The sequence below is a fragment of the Neofelis nebulosa genome, chromosome 12 (genome assembly GCF_028018385.1).
Source record: "Neofelis nebulosa isolate mNeoNeb1 chromosome 12, mNeoNeb1.pri, whole genome shotgun sequence".
NCBI classification, from domain to species: domain Eukaryota; kingdom Metazoa; phylum Chordata; class Mammalia; order Carnivora; family Felidae; genus Neofelis; species Neofelis nebulosa.
Window position 1 is genome coordinate 82,359,710 of NC_080793.1, and position 27,223 is coordinate 82,386,932.

General features: G+C 43.5%; 1 protein-coding gene and 1 long non-coding RNA gene across 12 annotated transcripts in view; one reads left to right on the plus strand and one right to left on the minus strand.

Annotated features, from left to right (window-relative positions):
- TRPM3 (transient receptor potential cation channel subfamily M member 3) overlaps window positions 1–27,223 on the plus strand; it is a 796,659-nt gene that overhangs the window by 729,040 nt on the left and 40,396 nt on the right. For all 11 annotated transcript variants that reach the window (XM_058695709.1, XM_058695711.1, XM_058695713.1 and 8 more), the window contains 3 exons: window positions 6,994–7,122; window positions 11,583–11,834; window positions 17,967–18,141. In XM_058695709.1, the coding sequence (XP_058551692.1) occupies window positions 6,994–7,122; window positions 11,583–11,834; window positions 17,967–18,141 (556 nt within the window). The remainder of the gene's footprint in view (window positions 1–6,993; window positions 7,123–11,582; window positions 11,835–17,966; window positions 18,142–27,223) is intronic.
- Window positions 1,780–26,505, minus strand: LOC131492079 (uncharacterized). The gene is made up of 3 exons (XR_009251831.1): window positions 26,215–26,505; window positions 6,905–7,098; window positions 1,780–3,112 (listed from the first exon to the last, which is right to left on the minus strand). It is a non-coding gene; the product is annotated as an uncharacterized LOC131492079 (long non-coding RNA).

Here is a 27,223-nt window from a genome sequence, read left to right on the forward strand (position 1 = left end):
GACACAGAATCGGAAACAGGCTCCAGGCTCCGAGCCATCGGCCCAGAGCCCGACGCGGGGCTCGAACTCACGGACCGCGAGATCGTGACCTGGCTGAAGTCAGACGCTTAACCGACTGCGCCACCCAGGCGCCCCTGGAGTTGCCCATTTTAGATGCCAATCCTGGGGGTAGGGAACATTTGAAGGGTAAGGGCTGAGCAGAGTTTTCAAAGTAACGCCACTAAAGGTTGGTAGCCTAAGTGTGTAACTACTCCCAATCTGCTAGTGTCATCAAACAGCCTTTCTTGTTCAGACATGATGAAACAACATGCCAACCAAAGCAGCAAAAACTACTTGAAGTAACTACAGTCACAGTGGAGATTGTTCCGTGCACACCCTGCAAATATTTTGTGTCCACAGGATGAAATCTTGTCCCTGAAATAGCCTCTTGATATGATAGAAATGGCTAGACTCTTGGTTTCCTACTTCTGTTTTTCATGAAGATGAGCTTCCCCCAGGTCATCTCTGGTTCTCTCCAGTCACAGTGGCACTGTGCCAGATGAGGGACAGGTGTCTGTATTTTTGGCCTTTCTCACAACCAGCTACCCACCAGGCACCTGAGTCAGCAAAGGAAAATCCTAGTCTGAGGCCAAGATGACTCAAATGACCAGATGAGGTGTTTCTGTGCATGCGTGTGGTCCCGTATGCCAGCACTTAACGCTGCCTTTCAGTGAGGCTTTCTGAGTCTCAGCACTGTTCACATGGGGCGCAGAAAAATTCTCTGCTTAGGAGGACTGTTCTGTGTACTGTACCATGTCCAGGAGCACCTCTGGCCTCAGTTCACTAGATGCCAGGAGCACTCTCCAGCCCCCACGTATGACAACCACAATGTCTCTGGACATCGCCAAATGTCCCTTTATGGACTTACTTTGCTACCAGCTGAAAACTACTGTTGTAAACTATGGTCTTGAAAGAAGATATAATTGAAATATAAATATTAGATTTTTTTAGTGAAGTAAAAATTCAGGTTTGTGAATACTAAAAATAGAAAATAATTCTCCCCCAAAAAAATTAAGACGTGCAAAAATAATTTCCATTTATATATTTTATGCAGATATTAAATTTACCTTGCAGGAAACAACTTAGTGGGTGACAAGCATGGACTTTGGGGTAAGACAGGCTGAGCAGAGATCCTGTCTGGGCCCCTTAGTATTACTGTGTGACCTCAAACAAGTTACTTTAGCGCTCTGTGCCAAGATTCCTTAAGATGGGGATAATAATAGTACCTACTTTGTAGGGTTTAGTAAAGATTAAATGTGTTAAAATATGTAAAGCACTTAGAACAGTGCTTGGAACGTGTAAGCACAATATAAATGTAACTGTTTTTATTCCTAGGCTAGTCACATTGCATGGCAATAGTCCGTGTTTTTATTCATCCATCCACCCAATAGTTATGATATCATTTTTTGAACACCTACTGTGAGGCACTGTTATAAATTCCTTACATATATTTTCCCTAATTTAATAGTTTATCAAGGTAATAATTTTACCAAAAAAAAAGAGATAATTTTACTACATTTTACACCCACTTCTGTCCTTCCTTTTATACCAGGATGCCTCAATTACCCCAGCCTAGAACAGGGCTTGGCAAACTATATTCCCACAGGCCAAATCAAGTCCCAGATCCAGGCCTATTATTGTGGACTGTGAGCTAAGAATGCTTTTTACATTTTTAAAATTGAAATATCAAAGGAAGAATACTTTATCATATGTGAAAATTATATGAAACTCACACTTCAGTGTCCATAAATCAAGTTTTATTGGAACACAACCAAACTCATTCGTTTACCAATAATCTGACTGCTTTTGTACTAACAACTGTTGAGTCAATTACTTGCTATAGAAAGACTGTCAGGCTCTGAAAGCCTTAAAAATGAACTCTGTGGTCCTTTACAGAAGAAATTTGCTAACTCCTGATCTAGAGCATAAAAGAACTAATAGAAATAATAGTATAAAGAATTACCTATCACCTTTACAAATACAAGACTCATTTGTCCTATCTAAGACATCTCTCTCTCTCTCTCTCTCTCTTTTCTTGATCATTGTTCAGCATTAACTTTATTTCCTTGATTCCCTTAGTCCCCATTTATTCAGCTGTGACAATTTGTTGGCCAAGAGACTTTTAAGTCACAAATGCCTTGGACAGTGGTTTTCAGTCTTGACTACATATTGGGATCGCCTGGAGTGCTTTAAAAAACAACAACACCTGGGTTCTATTTAATCCACCTATTTATCTATTAAAAAAAAAATTAAGGTACCTGGGTTCTCTATTCTCAGAGATTCTGACATCATTGGTCTGGGCACAACCAAAGCTTCAGACTATTTCAAAGGACCCAGGTGTTTGTAATGAGTAGCCAGGGTTAAGAACCACTGCCCCAGACAGAAGGCCCAGTATTTTTTTCCAAAACTTCTTGGATGATAAAGAATTTTGTTAGAAATGCACATCGTGGCCCTATCACAGACCCATGAAATCTAATATCCAAGGAGTTGCTGAAGAGGCTATATGTTTAACAAGCTCCCCAAGTGAGTCTTATAGTCCAGGAAGCTTGGGACACACTGCTCTCCTTGTATCAGATGCCTCCGAGAAGTGGAGCCTGTGTGTCCGGCTCTCTTCTGCGCGGCTGACAGTAGACTCAGCAAACCCATTGGACTGGACACTACAGTCATGTTGTTAGTGTTTACATAATGACTTCCAGAAATCGATAGCTGTGTGTTTACAAAGCCTAAGCCTCGAGGAAGTGCATGGAGATGAGGAATGCCAGATTTTTAAGTCCCCTCCCCAGAGATGCTTAACAGTAAAATTCGCTTTAGATCAAACCTCCCATTTGCTTTCGGATGTGTTCCTTCCTATAAGAGTATTTCCCACTCTGGTTTCCAAAAATATCTCCTTCTGTGTACACTCCCAAGTTTCTGAAAGAGGGAACACACCTCATTTCCACATAAGTTAACTTCCATATCTTAGCAAGTTTCCAGAAGGCCAGGTTGGGTCCTCTTCTGTTCCAAGAAGAAAGGAGGCAGGGATCCAGCTGGCTCGCAGATCTGGTCTGTGATGAGAGTCATTTCAAGTGCCCAGCTGGAAAGGACACCGTTGCAAGTTATAAAAGAGGAACCAAGTCAGAGGGCAAGGGATAAGCTCTGGGCTTCTCCAGCATGGACAGACTCCTGCCTCTGTTTGAACACCACTGTGCCCCCTCCCCTCTCCAGAGGCAGGAAGAGAAAGCTCACCAGGGATCCATCCACACAACCTGAAGAAAGCTCTGGTGCTTTCATTGCATAGTTTGGGAGTTGAGCATCTTGGTTAATGGAAAATGTATAAAAAGAATATATGAGCAAATAAAATGCAAATCCTTAGAGGATGCCTACTGACTTAAATAAGCATCATGAGGTTATGTTTCTGTTCAAAGTTTTGACATTCTACACACAACTTGTTAAAGCTCACAGAATATATGTGTGTAGACACACACAATTTTAAAGCATGTCATGTTAAGGTAATCTGTAGCTAGACCCCATGAATGTTGGTGAGTTCTAAGATAGGTTGCTTCTCAGACAGCAGACAGTCCTCTGTTGTGCCATTTAAACATGTTTAAAGTCATATTTTTGGAAGTCTATATTTTGAGAGTTGTCCCAAAATGTTATATTATAGCTTGAACATGGAAAGAAAAGCATTATAGAGTAACTGGATTTAAAGAAGAGGCTGAGGGGCATTTGAGTGGCTCAAGGGGCTGAGGGTCCAACTCGTGATAGTGGCTCAGGTCATGATCCCAAAGTTGTGAGATCAAGCCCTGCGTCAAGCTCCATGCTGGGCCTGGAGCCTGCTTAAGATTCTCTCTCTTTCTCTCCCTCTGTCCTTCCTCCACTCGCTGGCTCTCTCAAAAAAAAAAAATAATAATAACAAATAACAGGCTGATCGTGGAAGAAGCATAAGCAGTAAGGAGGGCAATTTAAAAAAGGAGAGGTATGGCTAGTTAACCAGACCAAAAGGAAACAAGTACTGAGGTAAGAGGAGACAAGAAATGGAAGTTGCTTGAAAAAAGAAGCAAATAATTCTTTTAGCCACCGTTCATTTGGCCTCTACAACTGTTAGGAACTAGATACAGGGGTGCCTGGGTGGCTCAGTCGGTTAAGCGTCTGACTCCGGCTCAGGTGGTGAACTCACGGTTCATGAGTTCAAGCCCTGCATCGGGCTGTCTCCTGTCAGCGCAGAGCCCACTTCAGATCCTCTGTCTCCCTCGCTCTCTGCTCCTCCCCCACCTCTCTCTCAAAAATAAATAAACATTTTTTAAAAAGGGAGATAGATATATATTCTCCCCCACCCCCAAACTCACCCTCCCCCAATCCTTCCAAAAGCTCTGTAAGGTCAGTAGCCATCGTCTCCATTTCACAGGATGGAGGCCCAGGCAGGTGCATTGATGTACACGAAATGATACAGCTTAGAAATACTCGAGCTAGGATTTAAATCCAAGTTTCCCTGAAACTACATTCCTTCAGCCAAACCAATACGCTAGACCTGTATTCGGAGGACAGAGGCAGGTTGGAAGAGATGCTTAAATACTAAAATGCAGAGGTTCTGGAAGAATTGTGTGGGTGTCACTGGGCCTGCGTGTGACAAGAGAAGATAGTTCTTTGGAATGTGTCACAATGAATTGGGTGAAATAATAAAAACCAGGGCAGTTAGAGAGACTCATTTCCCCTAGAAGCAATAAATATGACCCAACAAACAAAAGGAAGCAACCAGAAAGAAGGATTTCAGGCCAGAAGGAGGCTGAGAATATGTTTTAGAGTTTCGCTATTGAAGTCCGCTGTGTCTTGTGAAATACAGTACTTGTGGGGACCGAGAGTGGATGCCCGTGTATAATGGTAAACAGGAACCATATGAACCAAATTGCATTTTAAACAGTATCCCACATGATTTCAAGTAGAGCAGAAGCCTCAGGTGAGGTTTCCACACTGTGCTAACAGCCCCAGAGGGAAGGAGCGGGGGCCGAGGTGTGGATTAAAGTGACAGTCTGTGAGGGGCACCTGGGTGGCTCCGTCAATTAAGCGTCTAACTTCAGCTCAGGTCATGATCTCGAGGCTCATGAGTCTGAGCCCCGGGTCGGGCTCTGTGCGGACAGCTCAGAGCCTGGAACCTCCTTTGGATTCTGTGTCTCCCTCTCTCTGCCCCTCCCCCACTCACACCCTTTCTCTCAAAAAAAAAAACACCTTAAAATTTTGTTAAGTGACAGTCCCTGAAGGGGTGAGCAGACAAGAGCGCATCCCTCAGGTGTCAGGTGGAGAAGGAACAGCCTCTCCACAGCTGTCCTCATGCTTCCACTCCTGATCTCACTGAACTCTGACATATGTTCACCACGCAAGAGACCAGAAATTATATGGTTGTGTCTGTAAATGCGTCATCATAGGGGCTTTAAAAATACCTTTGACTCCTATTCAGAATCTATGTATCCATTTTATTAAAAAAGGAAAGGAAGGAAGAAAGACAGCAAGCGGCCCCATTAGCAGAGAAAGGAATGTTTCTCGAGCTCTGTGGGGCCGCCAGTTCCCCTTTCTGTCTCGCAGTCAGGCTGTACCTTTCCCCACCTGCTAAGGTGCCTGCAGGGCTCCAGAGTCGCACTGTATCTCCAAGGCCTCCACCCTTTTGCCCACACTGTGTCCTATTCTTTGCTCTGCGGGCTCTGAAGAGTGCAGACAGGAATAAACCCGCTCTCACTTCCTGCTCACAGCCCCCGGGGCCCCGAAAGCCAGCGAGCGCCTTACTCAGCTTGAAGCGTTGCCTAGAGAAGGTTGAGCTCGTATGCCATTTCCCCGAGGAGGAGTTTTTCTCCAGAGGTTCCGCAGGCCCTGACACAAGAACCCCACCAGCCCTCCTACACTCCACGCACTCATCTAGACATAACCGAGTCCTCCAGTGACAGTCACTAAACCTGAGCCCCCAGGGGTTTTTGGCGGACACCCAGCACCTCAGCCAGTGCTATCGGGATTCAGCCTCCGGGCCAGAGCCCCATGAGGCTTATGCCCCCCTCCAAGCCACAGTTGGCTACACAGACCCATTCCTTTCTATAAATTGCTTTATCTTCTCTTGTTTTCTTTCAAAGAAGCAGAAACCAGGGAGGACTATCCCAACTTGGATAGGGTGGGGAGGTGTTGCTATAGAAAATGGATAAAATCCTCCCAGGGCACTGCTAAGCCAAGCACATTAAGGGAGGAGGAGGAGAAAAAAAGAAGACATTAACTCAGAAAACAATTCAAGTGGGACTTCAAGATAAAATCCAGTCTATTTTTATGTTGGTTTGACCAGTTTACAAGTATAGTATGTGCCTTCCTTTCCTTCCTACAGACATTTCACCTACCTGGCATTCATTAGGCACAAATCCACTGTGTGCCCTAGTTCAAGAACCTGAGGCTCCGGGTGCCTGGGTGGCTCAGTCGGTTGAGTGTCTGACACTTGATTTCAGCCCCAGTTGTGATTTCACAGTCCTCGGATCCAGCCCCGCCTCTTTGGGATTCTCTCTCTCCTTCTGTCTCTGCCCATCCCCTACTCATTTTCTCTCTCTCTCCCAAAATAAACAAATAAACTTAAAAAGAAAAAAAAAAAAACCTGAGGCTTATGCATGAACAAGAGTAGCACTGAGAGAAGAGGTCCCCTTTTTAGCCAGAAAGACACAAGAAACGGTAATATCCAAACAAAAAGGATGCATCATGGCACAGAAGTAAAGGCAAAGTACTGGACCCAGGGACACATGTAAGGGACAAAAGGAAGATAGCACATCACATTATTTCAAATATTATAGTCATTTTCTTAAATTCTTTGAATAGTTTAAAGCCTTGAAGTTCATTTTGTTGTGAATTCTGAGTCCTGCTTGCTGACCTTGCTCTGTTCTGCCATGCAGCGGCCTTGCCCAAGGGCCGGGCTCCCGGGTCTCCGTAGCCAGAACCCTGTATTGTGTTTCCTTACAGCTGGCATACATCGGATACTTGATGCTCTTCAACTATATCGTGTTAGTGAAGATGGAGCGCTGGCCTTCCACGCAGGAATGGATCGTCATTTCGTACATATTCACCCTGGGGATAGAGAAGATGAGAGAGGTAACTGCTTTCATAAAGGAGAACATGGGAGAAAAACAGTGGTCGGTTACCTTTGTGAGTGGAAAGGAGGGGCGATGCTAGGGATCCAAATTAAGCCAGAAACCGTTTTCTCTATGCTGCACAGAAATAATGGACTCGGCCTCGAGGGCCGGTGGCAAACCTGGGGAGGCGTCATAGTGTGGGTTTTATAGGGTCATCACTTCACACCTGCTCAGGGTTTGCTCTAGCTTTTGCCAACAGATCTCTTGTCCAAGAAGAGTTGTCTTCGACACTGTTTACACGTCTCTTTCCTCGACCCTATAAACGAGAGTTTTCAAATTTTCCCATTTTTCCACTTTTAACTCCCATTGCAACTCCTTACTCTGGGTCTCTTTGGCACTATCATCCAATACCTACGATTCTCCAAATGCATTTCAGCAGCTGTAGAAGGAACTACGCTTCCATTCATTAATCTATCCTCCACTTTATTCCTTCTCAACATTTATTATGCACCTGCTGAGCACCAGCCTCTCCACCAACCCTAGGAATCACTGAAGTGGGCTGAATATATTTCTTGTCCTTCGGGTTGAGGGTGTGGGCCCCTCTGTACTCCCCACATCCCCACCTTGTTAAAGGAGCCATCATAACCCCACCCCCCATATGACTTGCTTGAAGTTCAAAGCCAGAGTCAGGGGCCTTCCCAATCTGAGCTGCTAAAATGAATGTGGTCAAGCAAGCGTCCACCAGAGGGCTCTGCAACTCTGCTCAACGCGCTCCACCAACCCATTCCCTACGCTGTAGGGAAGGCACGCTTGTGTGATGATTCTTCTGCATTTCCCCCTGGAACTACAGTCATCAGGGCAGGTCTTTTCTGGAAGAATTACTCTCTGTCAAGTCCACTGCACGTTCAAGAGCTCTCGAGCAATCCTACTCCCAAAGCTACAGTGAGTGAGAAAATACATCGGGATCCATACAAAAATGGATTCCTACAAATCCACAAATTCACCCTTGCCTTCATTACCAACCGGTTAAAATACCCTTAGTCTCTTAGGTTTTAGTTCTCCTTCAGAGAAAAGGATGCAGTATCTATTAGATGCCGTCATATGGGATCATTTTTAAAAATCTCTTAAAATACATTCAGAGCCCTTCTTTGGGGTTTTTAAACTGCTTCGGGGACACTTAAATTCTAATCAGCATGTCCCCATGCTGAGAGTTTGGAGGTGTGCACTAGTCCCATTTTATAAAAAGCTGGATATTCTTTTTAATGGATGCCCTGCCTGGCCTCGTTCTAACTAGTTGTGTACTGTTCGGCCTCCCCATTCACAATGCCTTCTACTTCCTGAGCACGGCTGTGGATTTCCCATTGGTAAAGTGAAAAAGCTGTAATAAATTTGCAGTGCTCTTTGTGTAGCGCTCTGACAACGGAGGCCTGCTACCGCTAAGGGCTCTGGTGCTGTTCAGTGCTAGCTCCTCTCCCGTGATTTAACGCCCAGATGCATATTACTTCCCCATGATAAGCAGAAAAGGGAAAGACTCGCGCAGGGAGACTGGAATCCCTCCAGGGACGAGGCTGGAAGAAGACAGGGAGCAGCCTGTACTCCGTGGACTGTTCTGGAAGAGGCTGCCAAGCAGGCGGGCTGCCAGGAACCTCCCGGCCTGGATATCCATTTCTCCTGAGGCGGCATGTAACAGTGGCCCTGGCTCTGCAGGGTCGGGTCAGCAGGGGGTCATCCCAGGAGTCCTGGCTCCTGAGGAGGCCGCTCGGGGAGGCCCCCACCGAACTTCGTGGGCGATCTTTTCCTTGTCAGCCTGGCGGGGCCGCACCCCGCCCCAGGTCTCGGACCCGCTGAGGATGCTCAACCGCCCAGGGGCTGCGGAACCCACAGGTCCCGCCTCCACGTCGGCCGCAGGGCGCAGGCACGCAAGATCCCGGACACGTGGAAATCTCCGTAGGCTTCCCGGCCTTCAGGGATATACGAGCGGGGCTTTGTGGTTTCACAGACGGCCCACCCATTCCCAGCACCACATACTTCCGCGCGCAGTCACCAAAACAAGCCGCGGGGATCCCTCAAGCGACCGGAACTGTTTACACCGTGCGTGGGCGGACGTTCTCTCGCCCGGACCCTCCTCCCGGCAACCCCGCGAGGGCCAGACCTGGCCGCGGCGCGAGGGCACGCCCACTCCTGCGGTCGCGCCCACTCTGCGGCCACGCCCCCTCAGAGCAGGGGGTCGCGGCTGGACCGGAGCCGTTGGGTGAAGCTTTAGGGCCCGGGTACCTGCGTTCCTGCTTCACCCTAGCCTCTCAGCCTTGACCTCCCCCCCCGCTTTTTTTTCTTATGTTGGGATCTCACAGAAATATTTCCACAGTTTAGGAACTGATGCTATCAATCTCTGTTGACCAATTGTAGGAAAGCGTGGACGCAGGGGTAGAAAAACTCCAAGGCATTTCCCCTCCGCCCCCCTGCCCACACGCAGGGAGTTTTCCCTAGCTAAGATGCAGGGGTGTGAGAAACTTCCAGGACGACGACAGCTGCAGAAATCCCTGATGGGGAAGACAGTGCTTCCCTCAACCTGTGGACCCCAGCTTGCCCTGAGAACTTGTTATGAATGTAAACTCTCCAGCCTCACACACCAGGCATTACTGAAGCAGAAACTCCAGGCATAGGGCGCGGCCATCGTGGTTTCACCAGCCCCTAGGTGATTCTGATGCCCGCTCAAGAAACCCTGGCCTGGGGTTTAGGGGTGAATGTAGCCCTACAGAGGAGGAAGAATGAGGCTACCAGCTGGCTCTGGCATCTCGCACAGCATTCCAAGCCCTCGTCCTGACTTACCAAGACCTCCCTTCCTTAAGTATTTCAGGTCACGGCAAACCATTAAAGGGGACAAGAGGATGCAAATAAACAGCTGCAGATTAGACCCTGTCCCCTGTCTTTGCTTTCCTCTCTTTTGAGAGGAGATTCCGAGTTGGGTGATGGCTCAAAGAGATTGAAGTCTCCGGGCAAACCCAAAGGCCCAGCTACTCAGCCTCTATAGGCCAGCCTCCCTGGCTCCTCACATCCGGGGACAAGCTGTGGTGTCGGACCAGTGGGACTCACTCTCCAACTATGCGTTTCATAGAGCCTCTGTGTGGCAGCAAAAAGGCCCCTCTAGATTTGAGGTAAGTCAGAGCCCTACCCAGTACCTAATGATATGTAGCAGTCAGTCAACAAACATTTAATTGAGAATCTGTTATGTAACAGGCCCTGAGGACCAAAGGGTCTGCCTCAGAGTTTACAGTCTAGTGGAGATGATAGGTGGGTAGACCAACACAGACAACATGTTTACCTGCACACAGAAGTTAACTTCATAGAGTGACAAACTCTTCAAAACCGAAGATAGGGTAATATATTAGCAAGTGACAGGGATGTGGAGGCCCCTGCAGGTAGGATAGTCAAAGATCTTCTTAAGAAAGGGAAATTAGAGCAGAGACCTTGAGGATGAGGAGGAGCAAAACATGTAAAATTCTGGGAGAAGAAAATGCCCAACAGAAGGAACAAGTGCAAATGTCCTGAGCATATAATGAGCCGCTATGTCCGTAGGTGTGGAATGGGGGGAATGTGGTGGGCTGTGAAAAATGAAGCCACCGTAAGGAGTTTGGGTCTTTCTCTGTGTGTATTGGAAGCCATCGGGAGATTGAAATATTCATTTATCACAATTTGCTTTAGTTTTTGTTGTTGTTCATACATCTCTCAAATCACTCTCTTTTTTAGATTGTGGTGTAATTTACCTGGAAGAAAATAAACAACTCATAGGAAAATAATAAACTCATTCTTATTTATAAGAAAATAAATAAACTCATTCTGTTTACCCATACAACTGTGTGTAATCACCACCCAGATCACGGCTTCAGTTTTTAAAGATCATTCTGTGTGCTAGTTAGAGAATGGGTTGAGGGAGAGTAGACACCGATGGTGGCAGGAATACCAGTCAGAAGGCTGTTGCAATCATCTAGGTGATGTGGTAGGACTGAGAATACAATGGCAACAGTGGGTGGTGGTGAGCAGTGGTTGGATCAGATTGTATTTAGAAATAGAGGTGATATTGATGCAGATTATATGGATGTGACGAGAAGAATGAAGGAGTCCTCCCTGGTGGTCTGAGTAACTCAATATGGTGGCACTCTTTACTGAGATGGAGTGGAATTTCAGAGATTTGCAGTGTGTCAGGAATCTGTCATTTTATAGCAAAACCCTAATGGGTATCTTAGGATTGTAAGGCAACCCAAAGGATCAAACTTCTTGCTTCTGTTTGCCTCTGGAATGCTTGTATCTTCCTGGTCTGAGCTTAGCTCAGTGGTATATTCATAGCATGCAAATATTCAAGTAAACACAGGTAAACAAAACAAGCTACTGATGTCAACTAACAGACCAAGCGTTTTCCAACTGGACCTAAAACATGGACTGAAACCAGACCTAACCCCGCCCTCTTTTCCTGTCTTTTAGATCCTGATGTCAGAGCCAGGGAAGTTGCTACAGAAAGTAAAGGTGTGGCTGCAGGAGTACTGGAATGTCACAGACCTAATAGCCATCCTTTTGTTCTCTGTGGGAATGATCCTTCGTCTCCAAGACCAGCCCTTCAGGAGTGATGGGAGGGTCATCTATTGTGTGAACATCATTTATTGGTACATCCGTCTACTAGACATCTTCGGCGTGAACAAGTATTTGGGCCCATATGTAATGATGATTGGAAAAATGGTAAGCAGGGTTCTCTGATTCCGTGTTATAAATATGCAGAGGAGAAGTGGCAGTAATAGAAAGAGGAAAAGCATTCATTTGGGCCTGCTGTGATGGTCTGAGATGGCCCTGAGGGTGTTTGGATTTTTAATTCCTTTTGAGCATTTGGGAGTTTGACTACATCTGTATACATCACTGGAAAATTAACGATCACTCACCCATTTACTTACTGAAAAACATACACAGATCATCTCTTTTGGGCTAAGCACCGGAGTAGGAGTTGGGTATTTAAAGGTGCTCATTCCGTGAGATTGAAGATGAGAGAGAAGTAATTACCATACAGTGTGCGAATGCTGTTAGAGAGACGTGTATAAAGGAGCATAGAAAAGACAATGTAGGTCAGGGACGGCTTCATGTGGAGGTTACATTTTAGCTGGATCTTGGAGGAAGAGTGGGTCTCCACTCCAAATCTTTAAAAGATTTTTAAATTTTAACATTTCTTCTTCTTTTTTTTTTCCTAATAAAGTCCTTGAAAAATGCCTTTCCCTACACAAAGGGAAGGAAGTACAGTCTATTTTAGTTGAGTTAGGTTGAATTTTATTTGGATATTACGTTCTATCCATATATCATGTATTTTGTTACACTACTGGAAATTGGAGAGTTAAAAACTGGGTTCCAGAATGATGCCCCTACCTATTCTTTAAAAAAGAATCCCAGAGGGTGCCTGGGTGGCTCAGTCAGTTAAGCGTCTGACTTTGGCTCAGGTCATGATATGGTTCATGCGTTCAAGCCCCGCATCAGGCTCAGTGCTGACAGCTCGGAGCCTGAAGCCTGCTTCGGATTCTGTGTCTCCCTCTCTCTCTGCCCCTCCCCCACTTGTGCTCTCTCTTTCTCAAAAATGAATAAACATTAAAAAAAAAAAAAACTTAAAAAATTAAAAAAAAAAGAATCCCAAGTGGCAAACTAATATGCTTTCCCACAAATGGCTGTGGACTTGTTCCTTGACCACCCTGGTTTCCGGACTCTCTCCGTAAAGACTCAGCCTTAGGAGGACAGCAGTAGTGTGAACCCTAGGGGTGCACAAATATATCAGCTCCTGCTCCAGACTCACTAGAAGAAGAATTAGAGCCCTCTGCTCAGAACCTAGGTGCTTCTTATCAATTACCCCACTTTTCAAAGTGTGACCCTTACTTCACCTTCACAGCGCATATGTGGAAAAACCCAAATACCTCCATCCTACCATGGTAAACGCCTCTTCCTGAAAAACTCTGTTCTAATAACCTCCAGTCTACTTCCACTTGTGGGCTGTCAAAAACTAACAATTGGCCAATAGCTGTCCTTTATCATCCTCCCTCAAATTTCACTATATACATCATCACAGCTGACCTTTCAGCCAGCAGATCTGTGTTTATCATTATTATTAGTGTGTGGGTGCATGTGTCACTCTACTGAAATGAATCTTAAATAACCAAGACTCTTCCTACAAAAGCGCTGAGAAACACATGTAAAGGGAAGGAGAATTTGAATCCAAAAGGTAGGAGTTATGAGACCTTGAGAAATGTATTTAACCTCCTTAAGACCCAGTTTACTCATTTAAAGTAATTATAATAAATGCAAGGTTATATCTTGCAGGGCTTTTGTGATGATTACAAATAACACATGCCAAGTAGCTGATAGGGTCTGGCTCATAGCAGGTAGTTGATAAAATTTCATCTGTTATGTTTATGTGTGCCTTCTGTTTATGAAAGTACAATAAAAAGTGGGGAGGGGGTGAGATATTGGTGAGCACGGTTATTCCACTCTATTCCTAACCCTTTTATACAAAAGCTTGAGACCTATAACACCACTATTGCTTAGGGGAGATATCACCAAGCCCATTCTAGAGAGGAAGAACTTGAATTCAACAAGCTTGAATTATTTACCCAAAACTGAATCCCAGTTCAATTGGGATTTTTTTTTTTGGGGGGGGGGATGTGTATCTTACTCTATTGCACAACCTGTTCTATAATCTTCTCTGTTCTTTTAGTAATGAATTTGAGATTGTGGTAAAGATTCTTATGTCTAAAAGCAGAGAATCTCAATTTAGAGCCAGTGGGAAAGATTTAAGAGAAAGGATCAGTGGACCCTCCACCTAATTTGTATATAAAAATTTGTGGGTGTATGAATTTTCTGGACAGAGAAGACAAGTTTCCATGAGATTCTCAAATGTATACTCAAATGTACCCAATGAAAGTGAAGAGTTACAACAGCCACAAAATTAGGCCAAGTTTTCTCAACCTTGATACCATTGGTATTTCAGACTAGATAATTCTTTGTTGTGGGGGCCATGCTGTGCATCACACAATATTTAGCAGCGTCACTGGCTTCTACCCACTAATGCCAGTAGTGTAGGCATGCACGTGTGCGTGCAGACACACACGCACATACACATATGCTTATGACAACAAAAACATCTCCAGACATTGCCACATGTCCCCTGGGGACACAATTGCCCTCTGTTGAGAAGCACCACAGCCGGTTATGTAATCTGATTGCTTGTTTTTCTAATTGATCGTTGCCTTGTTGTTTTATTTCATTAAATAAGATCTGAAGTCTCAAACAAACCAAATATATCACTTTAAAAGATTGGATGGCATTTAAATAGTTGAAATAACTAAAGTCACACTAAACCAGCAAGCTTATTTTAAAATCTACGTCTGTTATTTTAATAATGGCATAATTATCCCCAATTTTGACTAGAATGAAACCTTATTATGGAGCGAGTGAGCGAGATGGACTGCATTTTCTCTGCCTTCCAACTTATGAATGATTCCACTTATAAGTCAAAAATAAGTAGAAAATGAGTATATTTGGTGGCTTTGTTCTCTTTCATGGGGCTTTTAAGATAATTAGTTAAATAATTGAGTCTCTGATCCAGAAGGTAGGTAAAATATGCCTATAGAATTTATCAGTGAGTTAGATGGACTGCTGGGTGGGAAGCTTAATAAAATATGCCCGCATGTGATTATTCTGAAAGCCCCTCAACATTACAGAGGCCCTCTTCAGTACTAAACAACCAAGGAACTCACTATACCCTGTGGTCTAGGGACAGACATCTGATAAGATACCTGGACACAATACATAGATCAAGTATGATTCAGGCACCTGGGTGGCTCAATCGGTTGAAAGTCCAACTCTTGATTTTTGGCTCAGGTCATGATCCCAGGGTCATGGAATCAAGCCTGCATCAGGCTGTGTGCTGAGTGTGGAGCCCGCTTAGGATTCTCTCTCCCTCTCTCTCTGCCCCTGTTTGCGCACGCGCTCTCTCTCTCTCTCTCGACCAAAAAAATTTAAAAAGTAAGATCCCAACTGATCTTTAAATCCAGGATCTCTTACTGGAATCCTGACCCCTTTTCTTTATATTCCACTTCTCAATGCAATTCTCTAAGCCTAGTACTAAACTCACTTGTATAATGCAGAATAAAAACAAGAATTATAATAACTATCATTTACTCTGTGCCAAATACCATGTCAGACATATCATCACTACAACCCCATGAAATGGGTTTTAGTATCTTTGTTTAGCAACGGAATAACCAGAAACCAGGCAAAAAAACAAAGGCAGGATACCAGCTCTTACCCAATCAGACTTCACAACCTGACCTTCCAATTCTAATAGCAATGCATTAACATTTACTGAGACCTACCCACATTGTTTCACATATTATCTCATTTAAGCCTTATGAAATTAATATGCATGGTGATTGTCATTATCCCCATTTTGAAAAAAGAAAAAAGGAAAAGAAAACCAAGATTGAGCAACTTGCACATGTCCACCTAAGCTATTTTTAGTAGCAGAGGCAAGATGAAAACTCATGTGGTCAAACACCTGAAAACATGTGCATAACCACCACCATATGTACTCACCTGTATAGAACACAACCTACAGATATTTACAAGAGTGAGACCGAATCGGCTCTCTTAATATTGAACTGACTGGACAATTTAACTGTAAAAACAGAGGTACCCAGCCCTGGTTTTTACTAATAATGTTCTACTTCTGCATTCTGCTCTATCAGATTTCAGTATTTGTGTGGAAGACTTTTGTGAAATAGATGAAGTTGAGTGGGAAGAATGTTTCTTGTCTTAGATTGTTTTGGCCCTTCAGGTAGGTAGCACAGTCAATTTGAATGAAAACAGTCCTGAGAAATTGAATTAGAACAGTTGCTGTGTGTACTGGCTGAGTTTTCTTGGGTCAGACTAGCTCCTAAATCTCATGAGTACCCACCTTCCTCTCCCCACCCATTAGTGGAGCCATTAGTGTTTTTTCATTGATGGAACGTTTGGTAAATAAATGATGAAATAATTTTACAAAATAGAGGATGGGAAACAGGCCTATGTTTCCTATAAAACTGTTTCGACACAGCTGGCTTGTTCACTTGTAAGAGAGTCCTGAGGCCACTAAGCTGTGAAAGGAATAACTAATTAAGTAGCACGTATCTTTAAAAACAGTGAACAAATATGAATGAACATCAACTTTTGAGAAATTCTTATTTAGTTTCAAAGTCAGATGATACTTGAAAGATGGATTCAGAAGTTGCCTTGACAGTTGATTAATTGGCCAAAAATATTTTGAGCCCTCAGTGTCCTAAGGCAAAGCAGAAGACTATTGTGTTTTAATTCTAATAACAGGCACCATGGAATATTGTTTTAAAATAAAATTTTAAAGCTAATTTAAAGCCTTCATTATCAACGATAAAATTTTCATTATTCTTTCTTTGTGGGTGGGTATCCCTTCAGGAAGTTTGATATCCCAGAGAAGGTTGTCTTTTGTGTTAGATGGTTTGGTGCGAGGAATAGAAACCAATCTCCAACTAGTTTAAGCCCAGGAGGGATATACTGACTTATGGCAGGGCATGATGAAACTGGCCTTAAGGGTTACTGCAGTCAGGCTCTCAACCACTTTCAGAACATGCTGTCTCTCTCTGTCTGGAATATCTGCTTCATTCACTCTCGATCAGTTTTACTGGTGGGGGACTCAGCCTCAGACACTCTGAATTTATATCATTACAGAGAAAGAAAGGGAGCTTCTCTATCCCAGCTTCAGTTGAAAAAATCCAAAGAGAGGATATTGGTTGGCCCATCTTGTGTCACATGCCTACCTCCTATCACTGTTGCCAGAGGGTGAGGTACCATCATTAACCTAGCCTGGAAAAGACACCATATTTGTGGCCAAAATGGGTGGGAACTGCTTCTAAAAGAAGGAGGCAATGGGTTCTGGCCAGACAAAATAATAGTTATTACATCCTCATCTATTTTTGGTGATAAAAGGAAAGTAATTTGGCATATGAGAAACAGATCCTTGATAATATGTATCACGCAAACAAGCAAAAAAGAAAGGAACAAAGAGGAATGAGAGATAACATTGTGCTTGAATGCAGTCAAGAGAATTTTATAAACATGTCAAGATGAAAGTCCAACATTTCAACAGCAGACACAGAAATGGGCCATTAGGCAACCTGATTCTATTGCCGACAAAAACACCCTCTATAACTGATAGGATATGCTGCAAGAGAATTAAGTACAGAAAGAGTGATTCTCTGAGAGACTGGTTTGTGGTAGAATATCAGGCAGTGAGGTGGGGCCACAAGAATAAGAAGGTGGATGGTGGGTATGTGGGCTGTCCTAGCTTTGCTTGCAAGTAGTTACTTTCTTGAGCATTCCAACTCTCAAACTTAGGGAATTTACAACATTGCAGTAGTTCTTGAAATAGTTCGATCATCCCAAGTTCAATTTTGCTAAGAAGAAAGTGACCCAGGGATGACACCGGCTCCCAGGAACAGAGCTGGATTCATAAAGAGACCCGAGCTTCATGTGACTCCCATGCCTAGTCTTAACTAGGTAGCACAGACAACAGTGGAAAGTGAGGGGCTTCCTTTCTATGCGTGCCTTTTTTTTAAATGCTTTTGAGTTACTGATAAAATTCTGTGGACGTTGTTTCAATAGACCAAGTGTTCTCTTTCTTACTTGGACACAGCTGTCTATCTATATATCCCTTGTCAGAAGTGTTGAAAATGAACCTCCTCCAAAGGTTTCCATCAGTGTTGATATCATAGGAACACTCAATCATGTGGATTTTCTTTTTTTTCTCCCTCTGCTTCCACACCCTTCCAGATGATAGACATGATGTACTTTGTCATCATTATGCTGGTGGTACTGATGAGTTTTGGGGTCGCCAGGCAAGCCATTCTCTTTCCCAATGAAGAACCATCATGGAAATTGGCCAAGAACATCTTCTACATGCCCTATTGGATGATTTATGGGGAAGTGTTTGCGGACCAGATAGACCGTAAGCAAGTTTATGATTCTCATACACCAAAGTCAGGTATTGAACTTCAATTGGGTCATGTCTTTTCTGAGTTCATTTGTTTGTTCTCAATAAATGGCTCAAGATAGAGGACCAATTCCTAGCTTGCTATCTTGAAGGTAAAAAAACAATTATAGAAGGTGAATATACAATTTTAACAAAGTAGTCCTTGGGTGTTTTTTCTGGTATGTCATCACTGTGACACAGATTGACATCAGGTGTACCAAATTTAATGAAGAACCGTTATAAAAATGGTTCCCCCTAAATTATTTGGGGATTGAAAATCCTAGGGCCATGTGTTGAACATTTCAATATTATTAATATATTATGTCATTACTTCCCACCCCTACCCCAACCCCCAGCCTGTAAAAACTAAATTCCTTGGATCTGACTTCAGAACAAAGAAACAAGTCTCTATTTTGCCATCAGAATTCAAGAGGGCAAACATCTGCATGGTGTTTTCCTTGCAATGGAAACTATTCTCTAGCTCCTTTTCCCACTGTCTTAAATTATGTGCTATTGAGACTCAAAAGAAGCTAGTAGTCATTGCCTGGAAGTATGGAAAATGCCTTAGGTTGTAAACTGAGTTGCTTGCTGTAAATGCCAGGGGTAAAAAAATAGTATCTATATCATGAAATGATTCAGTGTGAGGAGCAAGTGCCCGCAGGCTTTGATGTTTCATGCCCTAATAGAGGCTGATTCTCTATAATAAACACCCTCTTATATAGAGTTTGGAGATAGTTGTATCCTATGAATATGTTCCAGCATTTTATTTGGACCAAATGTCAGGGCACACCAGGCATTGGGACATTATTTGGGAAGAAGGCATCAGGAAAGAAGTATCTTTCAGTATGGAGGAACTGGATCCCTGGAGCACCTACTTCCCATTTTCCCTAAGGAGTTTGGCTCTAGAAATAACATCCCTCCAACACTGTCGAATTAACATTTTTGAAACATTTTTTGCTGACAAGCCAGCCATCTGAGCCCTGGACTGTGGACATGGATTAGGGTTACATAACCAGGTAGTATAGTTTATTAAGAGCAGGAGCAGAGACTAGTCAGCATCCCCCTCCACCCCCGCCAATCCCAGGTAGGGCTGAGACCAAGTAAATAAGGAGCAAGCAGCAAAGAGTCTGAGCTCTCTGGGCCCATGTAAAGCATGTGTACATTGGCAACAGGATACATTAATATGTCATTTTCCCTCCTGTGATGGATTTTGAACAAATACCTTTCTTAAAATGAGTTATCTGAGGCCAGAAAGCTTTTGGGAACACCTCATTGGAACAAATATTCATTTCAGGAGACTTAGCCGAGCTCACTGAGGAAGAATTTTTAACTCCATCTCCTAGTTGGCAATGTGCAGCCTTCACCACGACAGCTTTCCAGGGTCTGGGGAAAACCCTTTCGGGATCCTTTCAGCTGGTCCCTAAAGGCAAAACGACTAAAAGCCCATCGACAATCATTTTCCTCACAGATTAAATGTATTATTTCCCCTCCAAAAAAATTGCTTTCCACATATATTATTTTGCCTTCCTTAGTTTTCCTTTCTTCCCCAAAATGAGATTAAGCCCCCATGGGTTTTTTGACAATGCAACATTTTGGGATGGGAGAAGGAAGGAAGTGTGGGTATGTTTTATAAATGGGATTCTGTCTGTCCCTCTACAAGTGGCCATTTATTGATGTTGTACTATGAGCCCAACCTAGTGCAACAGACACCACCATCTGGCTGAATAAGAGGATTTATTATTGTTATTCTAAAAGAAGGGCTGATTGTAGTTTAGAACTGGAACACCCCCACCCCACCCCAGAGATGAAAGAGAGGTGTTTTGTGTGAGTGAAGTATGAAAATAGATGTCCCTCGTTGTTCATTAGATCTGTGGTGCTCTACATGTGTGAGAATCAATTTCTACCCCAAATCTCAATATCTAAGTGACCCAGCCTTGGATGGATGCAAACTTCATGACACCCTTCCCTGACTTACCTTCTTTTTTGACATTCCAAAATTGGCTGCAATGGTAGCCAACTGTTCTAAGCTAAATCAGCCAGTTTGCTGTTTAGAGTGCTAACGAGTATTTGTCCTTTCTCAAATGACCCCCAAATTGGTCATTCCATGTGCCAAGGTCACAGAACATCCCTATTTTTAAAATAATTTGATTTTCATGTTATGGTACTGGACAAGCCCAAGGGGCATTGGGTGACTGCCCCACCTGGTCATTCAGAATTGCCCAGGAGACGTAAGAACCAAGCCATTTGAGAAAGGTACAAATCATTTATGCTGCCCTACGGTGTCTTGCCTCTTTTCTGTGCGGTGTCCAGGCTGGTTTGTGAAGCATGTGTTCAGGCTGATTGGATCTCATATCCACCTGGACCCACGGCCCTGCCCAGGGTCTGCCAATCCCATCCTGCAAATGTGCCCCTGTGTGGGCCTCTCCCGCGCTGCTCATTCACACACACACACACACACACCTTCTCAGAGCGACTCATTTCTAATGTGATGCACGTGTTCCATATCTAACTCTGTTTTTAACTGCAAAACTGCTGAACCCATTTCATGTTTGGGGAAATGATCTTTCTTGGCATAATTGTATATGTATGTATAATGGGCCCCAAGGGGTGGGTTATTACTGTCTTTCTTATATCTCAGAAGGGAGGACAGCTTTAATGCCCTCACTTCCGGGAGGCAAAGTTACTGAACTACAGTAACTACAGTTACTGAACTACATGCATTCCTTTTATTTTTCTTATAGTTTATCCTAAGCCCAGAAACTTTCAATAAGGTGAAAACAGCTGAGATGAGACTTCTAAGGTTACTTTCCAAATGTGCTCAAAGACTAAAAGCAAAAGAAATAAGAAAGAATGGAGTCACTGTAAAATCACAAAATAATTTAGGTGGTTTTCGCCTCTAAACTAGGTTAGATTAACACAAATGACAGTCTGGCATTAATCTCGATTATCTGTAGAGGCTAAAATATTTGCTCTGTGTCAGGAGCAGATGCAAATGCAAGATCATGATTGGCAGCAGCAGATAATGAAACAAACTGGGGAAGGGACAGTGATGGTCTGCTCTCTCTGGACGTTTTGCCCTGCACCCTGATGAACTGATAAGAATTGAACTCACTGTTGTTGGCTTGGTTTAGTTTGGGCTTGTGGTTATTTTTCAAACGACCCCAGATCATCTTAGATGTTGACGTTATATATAGTACTAGCTCTGTAAGACCCAATGTATGGGCTACCTTTCAGTGACTCGGGCCCCAGCTTGCTAAAGGTATTGCTACCAAACGATGACATCCTTATAAGTGTCTCATTAAGGTGACCCATGTTGCATGGCATCTGAGAGCTGGTCAGGATCCCCCTGGAGCTTGACAGGGGGGAAAAGCCACTTAGAGAAAAGAAGCAACAGCACATTCATGCCAAGGCCAGGGCAAAGCTAAAATTAGGTGGACTCTCACCAGTTGCAATATCTGGTTCCATGGTGTGAAGTACCTAGAAATATACCTTTGTTGGCAGAGAAGATGGGGTGTCTCTAGCTTCCTTGAGCCTCTGGATGAATGAGATTTCCCTTTATTTACAAGGCATCCTTGTGTTGCCTACCACATACACAGATTTCCCAGACTGTACCAGGGCAGGGGGAAAATGAATCATGCTCTTGAATGCATTAAATCAGGGTCTAAATTTAGCCCTTCTTTCTGCTGCTCTGAGTATTTTTATAAGTTTGGGTAGTAACATGAAAGCAAAATGTCCAAAACTTACTTTTTACCGTAACAACTTAATATTATTTGGCTGTTCCTCTTGGCCTAAATTAACTATCCAATCTATTTAATGCATGGGGTCATTTTTTCTAAAACACTTCTTTGTATTACTTTTCTGTCTCAAATGATGTGTTCCTCACTTCCAGTGTGGAAAAATGCCTGCTTGTGGCAAATCTTAGAACAGCATGAACAGAGAACATGGCTATTGTTATGCATTTCGATCCTTGGACTCCAGTTTTGGAAACTCAGGGCTCTGCATCTGTTTGGTATTCAGGACTGACCTTCTCTAATGGATTCAGAGCACACTAATGCCTAACAGCTATAGCGTGGGGAGTGCTGCCTGACCAAAGAAAGTATTTCGGAAAAGAAAAACTTGAGCCAATGCCAACTTTTGGGAAAGGGGGAATTGTTTTGCTGGGTTTTGTTTTCGCAGATTGCTAAGGAAGCAAGCCAATCGGAGGCACCACCCCCCTTTCTCTGCCCCTGAAAGTCAGCTTACATTCTAGAGAATATCCACCCGACTTGTTTGCTAATGCAAACTGAGACTTAGTGAGTTTACAAACAGCAGACAGGCCTTTGTGATGATTCAGTACGCTATAGCGATCAACATTTGCTCCTCTATCATAATATTCATTTAGCCTTTGCCCACAGGTTGGGCCCCATTTTTAATGCATTCAGTGGATATTTATTTTCAGTCCTACTATGAGCTGGACGCCAAGGTAAAGAGATGCACATGGAAGAGATATTGTCTTTAAGGAATTTACAGGCCAAGAAAGGCAAACTGACATTGACACTATGTGTATGTGGAGATGGAGTCCCAAAAGAAAAGTGGTCGGTTCTTCCTAGGGTGAGTGTGGGGGCCACAACAGATGAAGCCTTGCAAAGAATGGGAAGGTTGAACTGAGACCTGAAATGTGAGCAGATATTTGCTGGGCAGATGGGAGCAGGGGGCTGTGAAGGAGAAGAATGGCACTCGAAACTGAGACTCAGCGTGGACAGTTCCAGGCACAGCAGGTAGTTTAATATGGCTGACCGTAGGGTGAGAGGCAGGAGGCAAGAAGCAGAACAGATGGGTCTAAAGAGAGACAGTAGCATAGATCTTGGAGGACTTATACTCCATGTTCAGGGTGGTACCATGATCTGACATGTTTTAGTCAGAGCTCTCAAGCAAAAATATAAAGATGGGAGGTGAGAGCACACTAGCTAATACAGCAGCAGTTGGAATGGAGAACATAGGCAGCATGAGACTTTAAAAAGGTAAAATCAGAAGAACGTGGGCAGAAGTCAGGTGGGGCAGAGAATGGTGGTGGGGAAGTGGAAGAGGATTTAAGACAGAGAAGCTAACAGGTCACTCTAGGGTTTCTGGCTTAGTCTCAAGAATGACATCATTTAGTGAGATAGAGAACCTAGCAGTAAGAACTATGAAGGAAGGGGGATTTGTTCAGTTGGAGTTGGATTGAGTTCGAGGTTCCCCTAGGAATTCCAGGAAAACCATGAAGAAGGTTATTTTGTGTCTAGGTCTCTGGAGCTAAGTAGAAAGAGGTGGCCTGGTGGTACAGATCTGGAGATCAAGAATATAATTCCAGTTAAAGCCAAGGAAGTGGGTGAGCTTGCCAGGGAGCACAGGTAGAGAGAGAAAGCCAGAGTAGAGCAGTGGAATGGAGGTCAGTATCCAGTGCAAGAGAGGACAACAATTAGGTGAATATTTAGAAAAAGTCCATACAGCTAGACCTTTAGGAAGTCACTGATAATTTTGGCCAGAGGATTTTTATTTCAAGAGTGCATGCAAAAACAAATTACAGTGATTTAAGAGCAAACGAGCAGCAAGGCAAAGCATTTACTAGGGAAGAGAGAGGGAGAAGTGTTGTGTCTGTGTGGAGGTGGCAAGGGGAGGAGGAAGATCAATGAAGTGGGGCTTTGAGAAGAAGAGTAATGTTTTGTAATCACCACTTAGGAAAGCCACTAAGTACACATCAAAGGATTGCTTAGGGCCACCTATTTGCATAGTTAGGTTGTCTGTTTTCTCAGTCAAGACTCAGCAGCCCAGATCAAGAAAAACAAATAGTTGGGTTAATCCAAGATTGAAGCTTTGCTATGCCAGTATGGCAGAAAGAAAGGAGACTACGTGTTTTGAAGACGGTTGCAAGGGTCCTTAAAGTTACACATTATGAGGTCTAAGATGCAGGGAGAAGAAAATAAAGGTATAATGTTGCTAAGTACCTAGGAGGAAAAAGAATGGACAACAAAAGACTAGAGAACTAAGTGCTTTGAGAACTAAGGATCCTGAGACATGTGGTGATAAGATGTTGTGGCCAGAGAATGGTAAACTGGTATTCAGAGTCCAGAGCTAGGACAATTTAGGATAATGATAATGTCCAGAATAAGTTCTAGGATATTTTGGAATTCAGGCCAAGCATCTTGAAGCTAGGTTCTTCTGTGTTTGTCAATGCAGATACTGAAGTGTCCATAGTGACAGAAGAGGGAGTAGACAGGAAGACTTTAATCAGAATGACCTGAAACTCAAAGGAGAAGGGCTTTTTGAGCAAGAGTGAAAAGCAGTGGTTTGGAAGAGGCAAAGTATCAGTGACAATGCAGACATTACTTATGGGGACCACAATGGTGGATGTACAAGAATGTGCAATTTTCATTCGAGAAGGTTTCAGGGTGTCTTTCTGAAAAATGAGATTTAGTGAAGGCAAGAAAATGAAGATGGGGGTGGGCTTATAAAAGTATGAGAGAGCAGAGGAGTATGTGTTCAATGACAAAGGTGTTCCAGAAGTCTCTGGGGAAAGGGAGAAAAGAGAGATAGTGGGAAAATTCAGTGATCAGAGAGCCCAACATCATGTGAGGACAATAGCATAGGTGAGGATAGTTGACCAGAGGAATGTGCACTGCAGGAATAGAGGATGATACGTAAGAGAGGTAGGGTGGGAATAACTATTCCAGAGTTTTGAGGCAGCTGAAGACGGGAGCTGTAATGGTATAAGGAGCCAAATTGGGCTAAGGATAGCAAGGTCTCATAGGCAGTTTAGAGCAACCTTTGCCCAGGTTTCTAAGATTGTGTTGAGATCAGATTGTTCTGATCCCCCAAATGGACGGAAGTGGAGACTTTCTGTGGTGGCACAGAACAACCAGATTCTAACCAGATTCTGCCCCAGATGGCGTGGAGAATTCTCCATCTTGGGAGAGGCTCTCCTTTTGAAATGAGCAATGGCCTGTGATACTAGGGAGGCATCATTCATTACCTTTCACAAGAATGGGCTTTTATTATCACCTTGGATTATTCCATTGTTCTTTAACTGTAGACGTGCTAACACCTTGCCTACAATTAAATTTAGTCCTTGGCCCATCCTGGCCATTTTCAACCTCTGCTGTAATTCTGCCTTTAACAGAGTGCTTTTGGTACATCATAGGTTTGCATGACTCTTCAAAGCCCATGCTTTTTCTCCTTTACCACAAATACTCCAAGCAAGTCCTACATAACCCAGTGGAAAATAAAGCATCAGCAGATGGGATACATTTAAAATTTTTGAAACTTTCTCCAAAAAGCTCTAAACCACTTTTTAAAAAGTTAACTCGGTACAGAAAAGTTAGCTTCCCACCTCACTGTTGGGACTATTTTGTCACCTATGGGGAGCTAACTTCTCACTGGGGACAAAAGATATAAAAATTGCATACCCTTTGAATAGAAGCGAATCAGTAGGGTTTTTCCTAAAAACTGTGATGGAATTTGTTCTCTTCAGCATGTGCAAAATAAAAATGGGATTCTGTAAGATTTAGAGAAAAAACTAAAGTCTATGGCGATGCTGAATACTAAGCCAATAATGAAGGACTTCAGAAAGAGTTCATGTTTGTACCAGCAGAAAAGTAGCAGGACGTTTTACTAAGAGCCAGTTTCAGATGAAATTAGTCATTAAAACACAATAATAGGGGCACATGGGTGGCTCAGTCGGGTAGGTGTCCGACTTCGGCTCAGGTCATAATCTTTCGGTCTGTGGGTTTGGGCCCCATGTTGGGCTCTGTGCTGACAGCTTAGAGCCTGGAGCCTGCTTTGGATTCTGTGTCTCCCTCTCTGTCTCTGCCCCTCCCCCGTTCATGCTCTGTCTCTCTCTCTCAAAAATAAATAAACATTGAAAAAACAGTAATAGTCTGCCTTCTAATGAGATATAATTGACTACAGGTAAGGAAAGGTAATCACTATAGATTGAATACTAGAGACACCTGCATGGTATGTCACTCAACCCAAAATGATGTTGAACATCATCTAGAATAGCATTAAAAATGAAACAAAAGGGGCTGTCTGTACCTGACCTGAAGCTGTAGTATATCCGTTCCTGGGATACTGAGGATAGTGCTGGTCACTGTCTCTCAAGAAAAACACAAATGTGCTGAGCCAGAGAAGAGCAGCCAGACTCAAGGAAGGAGTGAATGAGAAGCTCTAATTTGAGGATGGATCAGAAAGATGAGGGCTCTTCGCTCTGAAAGATGAAAGCAATCATGTCTGAAGTCTGTCAACTCCCAAAATGAATCTCTCTGTGGATAAAGTGAGTATGACATGGGTCCCCAAATCCCAGTGTACTTGAGCCAAGGATCCATTGAAGTATGAAAGTTGCAGACTTAAGTCAAATAAAAGAAATACCATTCTACAGAGTGGGTAGAGAGCTTTGGGGATTTATTTTCCCCTGGAGATGTTATAGGAGAAATAATACAGTCTCAAAGCAAATTTCAGACATTTTATCTTTTTAATCATAATAAGGGAGACCCTGAACAAAAAGTGGGTTTTTTTTTGTTTCTTCCCCCAAAATAATTTTCCTTCGAAGGAAAAGGGAAAAGGATGAGGAAAAAGAGGAAGAAGATTATGGTATACCTGGGAGGGCCCATATCATAGAAATGACACTTAGAATCCAAAATGGCATGTAATCCCAAACCACGTGGAAGCATTGGTGGAGAAAACATCCAGTCTGGCCTATAGCAAATAGCGTTAGTCCTCTCTCCAGATCCTCTCACATCGCCCTTTACCAAAGTTCTGTATGCACCATCCAGTTTCTGTGCCCTTTGATGCTAAGGGCTCTTTGCTGTAAACTTAACCTGGGAGCTGCTGGTGTGGCTTCACTACCCAGAGAGCCTAAAGTGCCTGAGAGTTTTTGTACCTCCAGGGCCTCCATACTCTGATGCTGCCTGCTGAGAAGGAAAGGGTAAGAGGATACGAAAGTCTAGCTCCCTTGACTCTTGGCTTACTTGGAAGAGCCACCACCTTTAGGACCGCAAGGTCGCTTCTTGAATGTGAAATGTAATTCAGACTCCAAAGATCCCCG